Raw genomic sequence first — 17,059 nt, forward strand, 5'->3', positions numbered from 1 at the left:
TCACGTGGGGCCTGCCGGAAGTTGTAGTCCTGCGCCCAGGCAGCCCACGGCACAGAACTACAATGACCGGCGGGCGCCGCGCTCAGCGCCCCCTTTTCCTGCAGCCCGGAACGCAGGGGAGGTTCAGTGGACCTGATAGCTGAGAGACGATTATGTCGGCCACTCTGGGCAACGGGGAGCGCTGGACTGAAGGTACCAGGACCTGAACGGAGGGTAGAACGAGGCAGCATTCCGGAGAGATAAGGCGCATAATGGCTGAGATCCCGGTCCTGAGGTGAAGGATGGAGGCCTGTGAGAGGCTAAGCCTGAGCGGGGTTCTGGCTGCTGGGCGAGATCGCCTAGGGCAGATGCCGGGATCCGTAACCGGGACGGTGGATAGAGCTGGAGCTACGGCCTGGAGCCCAGTCACCGGTGACAATTTGTTGCCTCCGGCCCCCAGCCCCGCCCCCGCCCGAACCCCGCCTAGGGCCATCTGGCGCTGGCAGCGCGGATGGACTGGACCGCCGGGAACGTTGCCTGTGGCCTCGCAGCGGGCTTTCCCTTCCCTGCCTTTATCGTTGACTCCCTCAAACTGGGCCTCCTGACACGCAGTCCCAATTTGATCTTGTCTGTGCAGCCACATCAGGACCAATAGGTTGTTTTTTTCCAACCTGTGGTCAGGCAAAAAGTATTGATCCAATACGTTTTATGTGCCCCCCATTTTGCTAGTCCTGCAGTAGGGATTTGATAGACATAGGCCTCTGAGTTCACAGAATTGTCAGTCCCTTAAAAGGGTGTGATGAGTGAACACAGCAGGTAGTGGGGTTGGGGCAGTACACCGACAAGGCACACTGCACAGCCTGAGTGTCAAGGGGTCAAGGGAGGCTTCAATAAGAAAGTGTTCCGTAGTATGACGTGAAGGATGTGAGTTAATCAAGATGACTTAAAGGAAGAGTGTCAAGGAACAGGGGGTAGTCACAGGGACATTAAACTGGACGAAGTGTTTTTTTTTTTTTTAATTTAATTTATTGGTACATTCTAGGTAGACAGTACAGTTACATTCATTACTGGGAACTTTCCAGCCCTTTAACATTTTTTATTTCAAGACAGCATCTTGCTGAGTTGTCCAGGCTGGCCTTGAACTAATCCTCCTGCCTCAGCATCCCAGAGTACTGGATTTACAGGCATGTGCCACCACTCTTGGCTAGGAAGATGTTGCCATTTTGCAGTATTGGGGAATGAAATCAGGGCCTTCTTGCTAAGCTACATCTCCAGCCCTTTTCTTTATTTTGAGACAGGGTCTTGCTAAATCACTACATTGCTCAAGCTGGGCCCAAACTTTTGAGTCTTCATCCTTCAGCCTCCCAGAGTGCTGGGATTACAGGTGTGTGCCACCATTCCTGGCTAGAAAGATGTTTTTTTTTTGTTTTTTGTTTGTTTGTTTTATACGGGGATGAAACTCAGGACCTTGTGCTTGTGAGGCAGGCATGGTGCCCCTCAGCTAAACCCCCAGCCCTGGTTTTTGTTTTTTAAGACAGAGTGTCTCTATATAGTCAAGGCTAGCCTTCAACTCACTGTGTAGCCTAGATGGCCTTGAACTCATGGCAGTCTTCCTTCCTCAGCCTCCTGAGTGATAGGATTAGAGGTGAGTACTACCACACCTAGCTGAAAGATGGGTTTTTTTTTTGTTTTTTGGTTTGTTTTTTTGGGTACCGGGGATCAAACTCAGGTCCTTGCGCTTGCAAGGCAAGTGGCAGAACCGCTGAGCTAAATCTCTGGCCCCTTGAAAGATGGTTTTAAAGCCTTTCCCAGATCCTCCAGACAAGGTGTAAGTGCTCTGCTCTCTTTGACTAGATTGCATGTAACCTTCTTTACATTCTACAAAGATTTTAATTTCTCTTTCCTTAAATTATAACCTAATTTTTAGCCCGGCGTGGTGGCACACACCTGTAATCCCAGCACTTGGGAGGCTGAGGCAGAAGGATTGCTGTGAGTTCAAGACCAGCCTGAGCTACATAATGAGTTCCAAGTCAGTCTCAACTACATAGTAAGACCCTGTCTCAAAAAACAACCCCCCCCTCAAAAAAATAAAAAAACAAAACAAAACAAAAAAAAAAACCTATAACCTCTTTGTGGTCAACAACAGGCCTTACTCATATATCTCCCTGATCTACTGATCCAAGGGTCTTAGTGCATATTAGGTCTATAGCTGTTAGTTTAAAATAGTTAAACTCTTCTCTTTAAATCATATGGATGGGAGATATTTTGTAACAAAAAGTATTATTTTATAAGCAGTGTCACTTCTGACTGGAGCACAGAGAAATAGGCTTTTTCCTATACTGCATTAAAGGCAGGGTATTGGGCAGATGCTCCTTGAGCCCCCTTCCTCACACATGTGATACTGGGGATTGAACCCAAGACCCTCCCACTCAGCTACAACCCCAGTCTGTTTTTCATTTTGTTTATTTGAGACAGGGTCACACTGTATAGTGCAGGCAGGTCTTGAACTCACAGTGTAATTCAGGCTGGCCCCAAACTCATGCGGATCCTCGTGGCTCGGCCTCCTGAGTGCTGGGGTTACAGGTGTGCAGCACCATGCCTGGCTTTTTTTTTGGTACCAGGGATCAAACTCAGGTCCTTGCAGGCAGGCAGCGGACCACTGAGTTAAATCCCTGGCCCTGGCTTTTATTTTTTACGGCTAGGTCTCACCACGTCACTAAGTTGCTCAAGCTGAACTCAGACTTGCAGTTCTTCTGCTTCAGCCTTCCAAAGTGCTGGGATTACATGCTGGCTTCCTTTTCTGTCTCTACATCAAGATCATATGATGACTGACCCCTGTAAATATGGTGGACTTGTGCTTCATGTTTCTGGCTTTTATACATTTTCCTTAGGTGATACCCACATTTCTGTGTAGTTTTCTCAGGGAAATGTTTATTCAGCTTTGTACGGATGTTTAAAAGTAAGCATCATGTCGTCCTGTTCTTTGCACTCACCTACTTATGCCAAAAAGCACTCTCCAAGAGTGAAGGCAGATAATAAGTTGATTTTCGGGATCAAATGGAGGCCTAATGGAGGAGCTATTGCTTTACAGCTTACATTGATGCATTTAGAAGAAACAAATACCCGGAAGACAGACCTCCTGAGAGTCACGAGCCCTGTGGTTGCTGTGATTGTATGAAGGCACAAAAGGAAAAGAAGTCTGAGAATGAGTGGAATCAGACCCAGCAGGGTGAGGGCAGCTCCACTTATACTGAGGAACAGCTGCTTGGGGTACAAAGGTAAGCACATGGTGGGATGAAACAATTGTTTCATGTAAAGTGCTTAGAAGAGTGCCTGGCACAGAGGATGTGCTATGTAAGAACTGACTGCTGCTGCTACTGTTACTGTTGTTGTTGTTGTTATTATTGAAGGACAGTAACTTCTTTTTTTGTTTTTTGTGACAGTGTCTTGCTGTGTAGTTCAGGCTGATCTTGAACTCACTGTGTAGTCTACACTGGCCTCAAACTCACTATGATCCTCCTGCTTCACATTCTCAAGTGCTGAGATGACAGGTGTGCATCACCATGCCTGGCACAAAGCACAATCGCTTCCTGACCTCAGAGGGAAGACAGGGTAGAAGTGCAGTATTAGAGTATAATGTGAGCTAGCTGGTAAGCCTGCTTCAGTTTTAAAAGAGGCAGGGGTAACCACCTAAATATGACACACAACCGTAGAACATTCTTTCCAACAGCCATGACATGCATATTCTTCTCAAGGACACATGGTACATTTCTGGGATAGACCACATCTTAGGCCATAAAATGAACATCCATAAATTTTAAAAGATTAAAATCATGCAATGTATGTTCTCTGAAATTAATAACAGAAGGAAGTTGAGAAATTCACAATTGGTGGAAATGAATCCACAATTCTCAAAATCTGATAGCCAGGGCTTTAGCTCAGTAGTGCAGGGCCTGCCCTCCAAGCACAAGGTCCTGAGTTCAATCGCAAATACCAAAAAGATACTGAAATTTAGAAATGCTTTAAAATGAATGAAAATGAAAATACAACATATCAAAAATATATGAGATACAGCTAGAGAAGTGCTTATAAAGAAATTTATTACTGGGCCGGGGATTTAGCTCAGTGGTTCTGCCACCTGCCTCGCAAGGGCAATCCACGGTACCAAAAAGAAAATAGAAATTTATTACTATAAATGCTTGTAAAAAAAAAAAGGAAAACCTCATCAGTGACCTACTCTTCAACATTAAGAAACTAGAATAAAGCTGGGCATGGTGGCACATATCTGTAATCCCAGCATGTTGGGAGGCTGAGGCAAGAGGTTCAAAAGTTCAAGCCCACCCTGAGTTTCTTAGTGAGACCCTGTCTAAAAATAAAAAGTCAGGGCTGGGGATTTAGCTCACTGGTTCTGCTGCCTGCATCAAAAGTGCAAGGTCCTGAGTTCAATCCCCAGTACCAAAAAATAAAAATAAAATAAAATAAAAATAAAAAATATAAAGGGGTAAGGATGTAGTTCAGTGAGAAGACCCTAAGTTTAATTCCCAGTAGTAATTCTACCCCAAGTACAAAAAGAACAAGTTAAACCTATACAAGCAGGATAAAGGAAATAACACAGAGTAGAAATAAATGAAACAATATACAAAAACAGCCAATAAAATCATAAGTTGGGGCCAGGGATTTAGCTCAGTGGTTCCACCACCTGCCTCTCAAGTACAAGGACCCGAGTTCTATCCCTGGTACCAAAAATAATTAATTAATTAATTAAAATAAAATTATAAGTTGGTTCTTTCAGAATATCAACAAAATTGACAAACCTTTAGAGATAGAATGACCAAGTACAAAAAGAATAGACTCAAATCAGGAGTAAAAAAGGGGATATTACTATCAATCTTATGAAAATAATAAAGATTATAAGAGAATACTATGAATAATTATATGCCAACAAATTTAATAACCTAGATGAAATGGACAAACTCCTAGGAAGATATAAACTTGAAACCGAATCAAGAAAAAAAAATTGAAAATTTGGGTAGATCCACAACAAATAAGAGATTGAATTAATAATTTAAAAACTTCCCACAAGCAGTGGGGCATGGTGACACGTGCCTACAATCCCAGCTACTTGGGAGGCTAAGGCACGAAGACCACAAGATGGAGGTCAGCCAGTACAACTTAGCAAGACCCTATCTCAGAATAAAATGAAAGGACTGAGGATGCAGCTAGGCAGTAGAGCACTCACCTAGCATGGCAAGGTTCTGGGTTTAATCCGAGTAGCTCCCTAACCCAGAAAGAAATATTTTTTGTTAATAAAAAGAAATGAAGTACTGTTACATACTACAATACATGTGAACCTTGAAAACATGCTGAGTGAAAGAAGCTTGACACAAAAGGTCACATATTATATAATTCTTTTTACAAGAAATAATCAGAATAAGCAAATCTATAGAGATAAAAGTAGATTAGTGGTTGCCACGGCTAGAGGAGGGGAAGTAGGAATAACTCCTAATCCGTATGAAGTTTCTTTTAGGAGTGATGAAAAAAAATATTTTTTTTTGGAGTTTTGAGACAGGGTCTTGCTATGTAGTTCAGGCTGCCCTTCAAACTCCTGGTGATCCTCTCGCCCAGCCTCCAAAGTGCTGGTATTACAGGTGTGCGCCACGACGCCCATTGAAAAATAGTCTGAAATTAGATAGACGTAATGAATACACAACTCTATAAATAGACCCCCAAAAAAACACTGAATTGTACATTTTAAAAAACATAACTTTATGACCTGAGTTATTTCTCAATGAAGTTCTCATAAAACAAATTTAAGAGAGCAAGAGTGAAGAGGGTCAGGGGAAATGAGAATCTGCCATTGAAACAGTTGAAATTGGGAAACTGGGAAGCTCTTTAGGAAGAGACCTGTTTGATATAGATCCTGCATTATAATTCAGCTTGTGTTACTGACTTATAGCAACTTTTATGTTCTTTTTTATTTTTTGGTACCGAGGATCAAACTTGGACCCTTGCGCTTGCGAGAGCAGGCAGGAGAGCCACTGAGCCAAATTCCCAGCACAACTTACAGCAGTTTTTATTTATTTACTTACTTATTTACTTATTTATTTATTTATACCAGGGATTGAACTCGGGTCCTTGCACTTGCAATGCAGGCCACTGAACCACTGAGCTAAATCCCGGCTGGAGCAGCTTTTCTTTATTTATTTTTTATTTTGGTACCAGGGATTGGACGCAGGCCCTTGCGCTTGCAAGGCAGGTGCCGGAATCACTGAGCTAAATCCCCAGCCCCCCACACAGCTTTTAAAAGAATGAAGTAGATATGATGATAGCTAGTTTATTTATTTATTTATTTGGTATCAGGAGTTGAACCCAGGGCCTAGTGCATTCTAGGCAAATGCACTGCCACTGAGCTATGTGGTCTTGCTAAGTGGCCCAGGTTAGCCTTAAACTTTTAGATTTTCCTGCCTCAGCCTCCTGCGTAGCTGGGATTACAGGCATGTGCCGTGGCACTTAGCCACTAACGTTTATTTAGTGTCACTTGCTATCAAGTGCTTTGATACTTTATTTAATCATAACATCTTTAATTTTTATTTTATTAGTACATGTTTACAGTATATAATGATTGTATTAATCATAACATTAATTCTGAAATGTAGGTATAATTATTAGCCCATTTTGGAAGATAACAGTAAGGTACAGAGGTTAAGTATAAAGCAGGATCAAATCCAGATGAAGGAATGTTTGACCAAGAGTTCATACAGTAGTCCACTAATTCTCAAACAGTGATTTGAGAATCCCAAAACCTTCCCAGGGAAATCTACAAGTTTAAAACTATTCCATAATAAGCTGGATGTGGTATTGCACATCTGTAATTCCAGCACTCTTAGAAAGTGAGGCAGGAAAATCAAAAGTTTGAGCCCAGCCTGGGCAATTTAGCAGCTTAGAGAGACCCTGTCTCAAAATAAAAATATAAAATAAAAGCAAAGGCTGATGATATAGTCAATGAGAAAGCACTGGGTTTAATCCCTAGCACAAAAAAGAAAAAAAGCTTGTTCAAACAATACAAACATAAATGAAAAAATGGAAATAAAGTATTTGTAAATGGGGAGGGGGGGAAGGCAGGGGTAAGGGGAAAAAATGAGAACCAAGACCTGTCAGGTAAAGGTACAAGATCCCAATGATGAATGTAACTGTACTGTATACCTAAAATGTACCAATAAACTCCATGAGGGAAAAAAAACAAAGGCTAGTTAGTAATCAAAATCACAATAATACAAAGGATTTATTGTTTACTAAAGTAATGGAGTTTAGTAGAATCTCTTTAATAAATTGTTCTTTTTCCCTTTGAAAAACAAAACAAAACAAAACAATACAAACATGCTGCTTGCCTTTTCTACTCTCGTTTTCTTATAATTTCACAGTGCAATGTTTGAAAGGCTACATGGCCTAATTTTTGTGTTCATTTCTGGTATGGTAAATACTGCACTGGTAGATAAAACTCACACACTTTAGGGTTATCAGGAATCTAAAACAGTTATTTATTTACCTTTTTTTTTTTTTTGGTACCAGGAATCAAACTCGGGTCCTTGCGCTTGTGAGGCAAGCAGAGGAACCACTGAGCTATATCCCCGGCCCTATTATTTACTTATTTTTATGGTACTAGGGATTGAACTCAGGGTTCTGTACCACTGAGCTACATCCTCATCCCTTTTCATTTTGAGACAAGATCTTGCTAAGTTGCCTAGTTTAGCCGAACTTTCTATCCTCCTTCCTCAGCCTCCCAAGCATCTGGGATTACAAGTGTACACCACTATACCTGGCTGTTTTTCAGTAACTTTTAAGAGTATAAAAGATTTCTGAAGCTGGATGTGGTAGTGCACACCTGTAATCCCAGCCCTTGGGAGGCCAAGCAGGAGAACTGGCACAAATTCGAGGCCAGCCTGGGCTACACGGTGAGTTCAAGGCCAGCCTGAACTGCATAACAAGTCCATCTCAAAAAACCAAACCCAAAACAAAACAAAAACCCACAACCAAAACAAAACAAAAAAAGATATCTGAGGTCAAAATGTTAAGAACTGCCATTTTAGTCTAAATTGTTACTGTATTTATTATGGATCAATCTCTAAAATAAATTTTAGTTGAAAAAATAAGGAGAAATGATTGTGTTTCCTTTAGGTAAGAAAAGGGAGGCCAGTCTTTATGCATATTCTCTCTGTATGAAGTGTGATCATAATATCTGGTAAATGTTTAAATTTTTAAAACTGTATTGCCAAAAAAGACAAATTATGTTAATCTACCTTAAAATACTCCCCTTTGCTTCAAGCACACTCATCCCATCATTCTTGCCACATTCTGAAGCAGCTCTGGATGTGGTCTTTCATGAGTGTTTCCAGAGGTGTGATGACAGTATGGTGAATGATGCTGCCAAGTGCTACCTCATGGCACGTGGCACACACCACCACGCCCAGCTTGTACATAAACTCTTTAAAAACACACTTTTAGGTGTGGTGGTGCATACTTGTAATCCCAGCACTCAGGAGGCTAAGGCAGAAGGATCACTGCAAGTTCAAGGCCAGCCTGGGCTACATGACTAGACCCTGTCTCAAAAAAACAAAAGGGCCAGGGATTTAGCTCAGTGGTTCTGCCACCTGCCTTGAAAGTGTAAGGTTTTGAGTTCTGTCTCTGGTACCAAAACAAACAAGCAAACAAAAAAATGCTTTTAAACCAGATGTGATGACATACTGCAATCCCAGCACTCTGGGAGGCTGAGGCAAGAAGAACACAAGTTTGAGCCCAGCTTGGGCAACTTAGTGAGATCCTGTCTCAAAAAAATTTTAATGTTTTTTAAAAGACTGAGGATATAGCCCAGTGCAAAGGCCCCAAGTTGAGTCCCTAGTACTAGAACAAAAGCCTAGATAAAGGATTTGAAAGTTTTGTTAATGGGTTCACTAATTTTCTTTTCGGTTTGTTTTGGGTTTCACGGATTGGAGGGAGGATCAATGTTATTATTTTGTAGTTAATTGTAAAAGAGGCTTATGTGGGCATACCATATTTCTAATTTCTTTTCTTTCCTTTTTTGTAGGATCAAGAAGTGCAGAAATTACTATGAAATTCTGGGAGTTGCCCGAAATGCCAGTGATGAAGAAATTAAGAAAGCTTATAGAAAACTGGCCCTGAAATTTCACCCTGATAAGAACTGTGCTCCCGGAGCAACAGATGCTTTCAAAGGTCTAATCTTGAATTGATACTTAATTCTGTCCTTGTGATGGTTGGTGATAGCAAATTGGCTTATAAGGCCATATGCATGGTTTTATCCTTGTTGTATTTCTTTTTTGTTTGTTTGTTTGTGACAGGGTCTCCTGTGTAATCTAGGCTGGCCTTGAACTCACTATGTAGCTCAGGCTGGCCTTGAACTTTGTGGAGATTCTCCTGCCTCAGCCTCCTGAGTGCTGGGATTATAGCCATTTGTTGCCATACCTGGCTACTTGTCATACTTCTTAAGTAGTGTTTATCAGCATAGCTCCTTCCTGCTTTCATCTACCTACTCTAATTTCTTTTTAAAAAAAATTTGGTTTCTTTGTATACCTTTTGGAACCATTCATTCATTGATTCAGTGGTTTTCTGTCTCTCTCTCTCTCTTTTTTTTTGGGGGGGGTTTGAGATAGAGTCTCACTATGTAGTTGAAACTGACCTGGAACTCACTGTGTAGTCCAGGCTGGTCTGGAACTCAGTAATCCTCCTGTGATAGCCTCCCCAGTGCTGGGATTATAGACATGCGCCACCACGCCCGGCAATTCAGTGAATATTCATTGAAGACCTTCTGTGTGACAGATGCCAGAGTGAATAAAAGATACTCAGGCATGGTTGCACTTACCTATAATACCAGCATTCTGGGGGCTCAAGTGACTTAGTAAGAACTTGTCTCAAAATAAAAATAAAAAAGGACTGGGGCCAGGGATTTAGCTCAGCAGAATGTGCACCTGCCTAGTAAGCTCAAGATCCTGAGTTCGATCCCTGGTACCAAAAACAAAGACAAAAAAAGGGGGTCAGGGATTTAGCTCAGTGGTGCTGCCACCTGCCTTGCAAGTGCAAGGTCCCAAGTTCGATCCCTGGTACAAAAAAAAAAAAAAAAAAAAGGACTGGGAGTGTTGCTCAGCATAAAGGTCCTTAGTTAAATCCCCACTACCAAAAACCCAAAATACAAAAAAAACAAAAACCCAGACCCAATTCTTGTGGAACTTAAAGGCTGGCAGCTGCTTCCAAGTAGGGTATATAGGCAGTATTCCCAAACTTCTATAATCATAAAACCCTTTATTCATAAAGTCATTATTTTTCTTCTTCTTGGGGGGGGCGTCTTGCCATGTAGCCCAGGCTGGCCTCAAACTCCCAGGAGTCCTCATGCCCAGCAAACCTGGAGGCCTTACACATGCTAGGCAGTGTCCTAGCAGTGAGCCACATCCCCAGCCCTGAAGATTGCATGTTTGATGGATGAGCATGCTGGCTGTTAGGGGACACTTCCCCAACACGTCTGAAAGTTGCAGTGATTGGCTGCTTGAACTAGGGGGTTTTAGTTTGTCTGATCCCAGTGTTGTTTTTGGTTTAGCAAGCTAGGTCATGGGCAATCTCAAGGGCAAACACGTTGGAGGGCTTTGCTGGCCCAAGCATCTCTCTCTGGGTCCTTGTGATACTGCCCAGCACTAGTTAACTCTGGGCCCCCCCTTGCTGCTGCTGTGATCACCCTCAGCACAGCAAAGGCTCTGCTCATGTGCTTGTTGTTGGTCGCAGCGATAGGAAATGCCTTTGCAGTGCTGAGCAATCCTGACAAGAGACTCCGCTATGATGAATATGGTGATGAACAGGTGACTTTCACTGCACCTCGAGGCCGACCTTATAATTATTACAAGGACTTTGAAGCCGACATCACGCCAGAAGAGCTGTTCAATGTCTTCTTTGGAGGACACTTTCCTACAGGTTAGTATCCCAAAATTATGATTCTTTGTTTGTTTGAGGCAGGATCTCACTAAGTATTCAAGACCGGCCTTAAACTCAAGGTGATCCTTCTGCCTCAGCCTCCCCAGTGCTGGGATTATAGGCGTGTGCCATGATGGCCAGTTCAGGATTGAGATTTTTTAAAATATTTATGGTTCTCTGCAAGCCCTATCTTTAAAATCTGAATAAAGGGACAGTGGTTTGGTGGAAAAAGCAAGAATTTGAAATCAGTTGAACAGGAGTTTGAGGCAAATCTCTACCCTCCAACTATGCAGATCATTTTGTCTCTCTCATCCTAGTTCCTCACCTGGAAAATGGGGCTGATAATATCTAGTTCTTAGTTGCTATGAAGATTTTTTTTTTCTGCTATGAAGATTTGATATTTTGAAGTGCCTTTGCCAGGGATTTGGTTCAGTGGTTCTGCTGCCTACCTCGCAAGCGCAAGGACCCTAGTTCGATCCCCGGTGCCAAAAAAATAAAAATAAATAAATAAAAATAAAGTGCCTTATAAATCATTAGCAAAGGGCCGGAGATTTAGCTCAGTGATTCTGCCGCCGCCTGCCTCGCAAGCACAAGGTCCTGAGTTTGATCCCTGGTAAAAAAAAAAAAAAAAAAATCATTAGCAAAATGCCTATTATCACTATTGAAAAATAGAGATTATAAAGATAATTTAGAAGTTGGGCATAGTGGCACATGCCTGTAATTCTAGCTACTTGGCTCAGACAGGAAGATCAGAAGTTTGAGGCCAGCCTATTCAACTTAGCAAGACCCTGTCTCACAATAAAAGACAGAAAGAGCTGGGGATGTAGCTCAGTAGTACAGTGTCTCTGGGTTCAGTCCCAGTACTGAAAAAAAAAAAAAAGTTAGAAAATACCCCCAGAAGATCGGGACTGTGTGGTGCTGGGGATCATATCCAGGGCCTCACGCATGCTAGGCAAGCATTCTACCACTAAGCTATACCACCAGCTCTACAAATTGAATTTTATGAGTTGCTATGAAAGATACCAATGGCAGTCTGATTTTGGGCACAGCAACAGACATGAGCATGCCAGATCGGATTCACGGCCCAAACACTTACTCTCTTCTCATCTTTAGGGTTCTCTCTCCCTCTCACCAGTTGCAAAGAACTTTAAGTGATGTCAGAAGAGCTAAGCACATTCCCTCTCCAGCTGGCTCACTGGCTCACCTACTGTCTTATTTTTCTGCTAGGTAATATAGGCCAATACTCTGTCCTCAAAGAATCTAGCTGGGAGCTAGGACCTTGAAAAAAAAGGAGGACTGTTTGCCATATGCCTATGAAGTGTTTTTCTTTCCTTTCCAGGAAATATTCATATGTTCTCAAATGTGACCGATGACATTCAGTATTACCGCCGGCGGCACCGACATGAGAGAACACAGACACGAGAGGAAGAAGAAGATAAAGCTCAGGTGCCTGGGGAAGTTGTACTGAAACTACCTTTATGAGGCACGGTTAAGTTCTAGAAGTTCACCTTGAGCTGTGGCTGAAATGTGCTTTAGGGGAGCGAGGCAGTGGTGAGAAGAGCTGGGTAATTAGCCCAAATAAGCTGGAATCTACGTCACCCCCGCCCCTTGCCAGTTCTTTTGTTTCTCTCCAGATCTGTTTCCTTGTGGGGCTGTTTTGATCCAAGTATTCTTAAATACAGAAAATAAGAGCCTCCTTCAGAAGATGCATAACTAAAATGGGCTTGAGCTAAGGGATCAAGGGAGTCTCCTGAAGCTCACTGGTGAGAAGACTGCTGGGCCTCAGGACAGACAGGAACCAGGACCTGGGTGCTGTCAGGCTCCCAGGCAGCTGCGCTCTGAGCCAGGTTGTCTCCAGTTTTTCCACTACTCCCAGCCTCTGGTTTGTTCTTTCTAAGCAGTCTGGCCTATTCTACTTCCCCTTGCAAACAGCACAGTGTCTGATAGAAGTGTGAATGGTGACAAACCTCAACCTCAAATCCCCAAGCAAGGAGAATCTGATTGTCCCTAGACTTAAGTGCCCCCAGTCCAGTCATCTGTAGCCAAGGCAAGAGGGTCACATAATACTAACCTGGATCATAGAGCCCAGCCCTGTGGGAATCAAGTCTAGTCCTGTTTATCTCAAGGTATGTGCTGTTGGACCTAGAGGAGGGGCCGCAGGATTAATGGGTGCCAGTCTGGGTCGTGGGTAGGCCTTCTTTAGCCTTCTCAGCCAAAAGGATAAATGTTCCTAGAGAAGCCTTGGGCTTTGTGGATCCTCCTGTACAGTGCATCAGAAATTTGTAGTACTTTGGGATTTCTTTGTATTTGTATTTTTTTTTTTTTCTTGTGGTACTGGGGATCGAACTCGGGTCCTTGCGCTTGCGAGGCAGGCCACCGAACCGCTGAGCTAAATCCTCGGCCCTTTATTTGTATTTTTAATAAGCTTTACATTGATGAAGAGTGATTACACCAACAACTTTTTTGTTTTTAGACGACATATTCTGCATTTATTCAGTTACTTCCGGTTCTTGTGATTGTAATCGTATCTGTCGTTACTCAACTGCTGGCTGCTAACCCTCCATATAGCTTATTCTATAAATCGTAAGTCAAATATTTATAAATCTTTCTCAATAACAATATGGAAATGAAAAATGTGAAGGTTCTGCTGATATTTTACTAACATTTTGTTTAACTTTTCACTGTAGAAAACACTGATTTTATTTATTGGGGGGGGGGTACCGGGGATCAAACTCAGGTCCTTGTGCTTGCAAGGCAGGCATCAGAACCACAGAGCTAAATCCCTGGCCCCACTGATTTTATTTTTAAAGGAACAGCTCAGTGGTTAAGCAGGCTCAAAACCACCAGAGGCAGTCTCAGGAGCTCCTCAGATGGATTGTTTTGTTCTGCAGTGACATCATCTGGTCAGCTGCAAAATAGCAGCAAGTAGTTCTGAAGGATTAAGAGTAATTTGAGGTTCTGGGAGGGGGAATAGGATAAAATAAAATAAAAAATTTTTAAAAGAGTAACTTGAGGTTCAAAGTAAACCCTTATCTCACCACGACAAGGTTAGAAAAGACCCTAGTGAGCCAGGAGTGGTGAGGAAGAAGGTTTGCTGCGAGTTTGAGGCCAGAACTACAAAGGGAAGGCCCTGCCTCAAAAAACTAAAAAGAAAGAAAGAAAAAAGAGAATGAACCCTAAAGAGCTTGCCTTTGGATTACTGAGTTTCTATGGGTCTGAGAGGACAGTAGTTGGGACCCAGAGATAATTTTTAATTTTAAAAAATTGTAGGGCTGGGGATTTAGCTCAGTGGTGCCGCTACCAGCCTTGTAAGCAAAAGGACTCGAGTTCAATCCCCGGTTCAGAAAAAACAATTGTAAGGAGCCAGACATGGTGGCACATACCTATAATCCCAACACTTGGGAGGCTGAGGCAGGAGGACTGCCATGAGTTTGAGCCTGGGGTACATAGAGAAACCCTGTCTCAAAAAGCCCACCCCAAAAGGCAGACTCTCAGGCTCCACTACATATTGATTGAACCAGAAACTCTGGGAGTCCGGACCAAACAATCTGAGTTTTAATAAGTCTTCATTATAATTCTGGTGCACACTATAGTTTGAGAATCACTGGATTAATTCTTTTATTACTCATTAATATGGGCTAATGGACAAAAACCTTTTTTAAAAAAAGAATTTGGACCAGGGATACAGCTCTACAGTTAAGCAGGCACCAGCATGTATGAGGCCCTGGGTTCCACCCTTAGCATTGAAAGAATGGGTGGAATTTATGGGGTTTTACATGACAGGAAGCAGCTTTGCTGGTGATCACTGTAAACTGAGTCTGTCTTCCTTTCACAGAGAGCAAAGCTGAGCTCTAGTTATCAGGTCAGAGAGGAGCTGCTGCAGTCAGGTCACGCTGGCCTGATTCCCTTGATTTCCCAATGTGTGCTCTTTTCCATATCATACTTTGACCTTCTTTCTTGTCAGGCCAGTGAGGCACAGTAGGGCTGCTCTGCTAACCCCTTTCCAGTGTTAGGTGCAAGCAATCATGCCCTAAACACCGAGGTATTTGGTAATATCCTTAAATAGACCAAAAGAGAGGGCCAGGGAAGGGCCACATATAGCTCCATTAGGATTGATGTGCTGGGGCTGGGGATTTAGATTTAGCTCGGTGTTGCTGCCACCTGCCTCACAAGCACAAGGTCCTGAGTTGGATCCCTGGTGCCAAAAAAAACAAAAAAAAAGATGGAGTTTGTCCCGCTTGGGTTTTGTACATTGCTGTCATATGTTTTAACTTGAATTTGAGCTCATTTTAATTTTTTTTAATTTTTTTTGAGCTGGGTGTGGTGGCGCATACCTATAATCTCAGCACTCGGGAGGCTGAGGCAGGAGGATCTGTGAGTTCGAGACCAGCCTGGGCTACATAGTGAGTTCCAGTTCAGTCTCAACTACATAGTGAGACCCTGTCTCAAAAAACAAAACAACAAAACAACAAATTTTTAAATTTTTTGAGACAGGGTCTTGCTATGGATTCTAGTTGGCCTCAAACTCACTGGATGACCCAGAGTGGCCTTAAAGGGAAGCTGGGGTTTCACACGTGGACCACCTGTAAGTGTGGTTAGAGTCGGGACAGCCTCTCAGTGGTCCTGAGCACCGGATACTGTAGGAAGTCTTGGACCCATAGAGTGTTGGGCATCACTGAAACCCTTTGTCTGAGTTTTTGGCAGTTCTCACGTAGCAGCTGTGTGTGATGTACTTTTGTCCTAAGAACTGGTTCTACATTGGGGCAGGCGGTCTGGTACTTTGGAAATAGTTTGCTGTAATGTTAATGAATTCATGTAACTTCTGTTTACCCACAGCCCGCTCTGTCAGGTCCTCTACAATGTACTAATCAAGTTTTTAAGCATTCAGCATTGTACTTCTTACATAGAAAACAGTTAACAATATAAAAGAGAGAAATCCTTGAAGAGAATAAACTTATATGCTGAAGCTGAATTCATAGTAAGAACATGCTCATATAATACTGATAATGATGACTTTTACTATTTTGCTAGGGGAAATAAGAAGTGTTGAGTATAAAATTGTGTCTGTGAGCTGGGCATGGTGGCACACGCTTACAGTCCCTGCACTTGGGAGGCTGAGACAGGAGGATTGCCATAAATTCGAGCCCAGCCTAGGCTTCATAATGAGTTCAAGTCCAGCCTGAACTACAGAGTGAGACCCTGTCTCAAAAAAAAAAAAGGCCAGGCATGGTGGTGCACGCCTGTAATCCCAATACTCGGGAGGCTGAGGCAGGAGGATCGCTGTGAGTTTAAGACCAGCCTGGGCTACATAGTGAGTTACAGGTCAGTCTCAACTACATAGTGAGACCCTGTCTCAAAAAACAAAAAAAAAAAAAAAAAAAAAAAAAAAAAAAAGAAAAAGAAAAAAGGCCTGTAGTTGTAGCTCAGTGTAAGGGCCCTGGGGTTCCTAGTATCACCAGAAAAAAAAAAGTATCTATTTGTTCTCTGTTGAGGTGATGGTGATCATGACATTTGTTACACCAGAGATAAGAATAATGCCAAATATGCTAGTCTCACCTGAACTTGTCTGTTTTAGGACACTAGGCTACACCATTTCTAGAGAAACCCAGAACCTGCAGGTGCCTTACTTTGTGGATAAAAACTTTGACAAGGCCTACAAAGGAGCTTCTCTGCGTGACCTGGAGAAAATAATAGAGAAGGATTACATTGATTACATCCAGACAAGTTGCTGGAAGGAGAAACAGCAAAGTAAGATGCTATCTAAGAAGCTTTTGCTGGGGGCTCTGATACTACCATGAGGCATCCCCAGCTTCCCAAAGTCTCTGCTCTCCTGGTTTGGGTTATATGTTTCTGTGAATAGAGACAGAGGACAGAGGCTCTCGTTTAGGTACTACAAAAGAGAGAGAGGGAGGGAGGGAGGGAGAGAGACACCAGGCAAGGTGGCCCATCCCTGTAATCCCAGCTATTTGGGAGTCTGAGGTAGGAGGATCACAAATTCTAGACCAGCCTGGGCAATTTAGCAAGCCCTGTCCCAGAATAAATGGAGCATCTCAGGGTGCAACCCCCAGTAACACACACACACACACACACACACACACACACACACACA

The 17,059-nt window shown here is 42.7% G+C and overlaps 1 protein-coding gene across 4 annotated transcripts in view; it reads left to right on the forward strand.

The window, feature by feature from the left end:
• The window catches only part of Dnajc18 (DnaJ heat shock protein family (Hsp40) member C18), a 23,401-nt gene continuing 6,342 nt past the window's right edge, over positions 1-17,059 (forward strand). The window contains exons 1-8 of one of the 4 annotated variants that reach the window (XM_010613799.3): positions 1-192; positions 1,602-1,624; positions 3,071-3,257; positions 9,062-9,207; positions 10,765-10,950; positions 12,290-12,396; positions 13,424-13,533; positions 16,526-16,698. In XM_010613799.3, the coding sequence (XP_010612101.1) occupies positions 3,154-3,257; positions 9,062-9,207; positions 10,765-10,950; positions 12,290-12,396; positions 13,424-13,533; positions 16,526-16,698 (826 nt within the window). In that variant the 5' untranslated portion in view covers positions 1-192; positions 1,602-1,624; positions 3,071-3,153. The other 3 variants (XM_010613797.3, XM_010613798.3, XM_010613801.3) reach the window with 3 other exon arrangements.

The sequence above is a fragment of the Fukomys damarensis genome, unplaced genomic scaffold, assembly GCF_012274545.1.
Source record: "Fukomys damarensis isolate Sample0158 unplaced genomic scaffold, DMR_v1.0_HiC HiC_scaffold_3, whole genome shotgun sequence".
Classification (NCBI taxonomy): domain Eukaryota; kingdom Metazoa; phylum Chordata; class Mammalia; order Rodentia; family Bathyergidae; genus Fukomys; species Fukomys damarensis.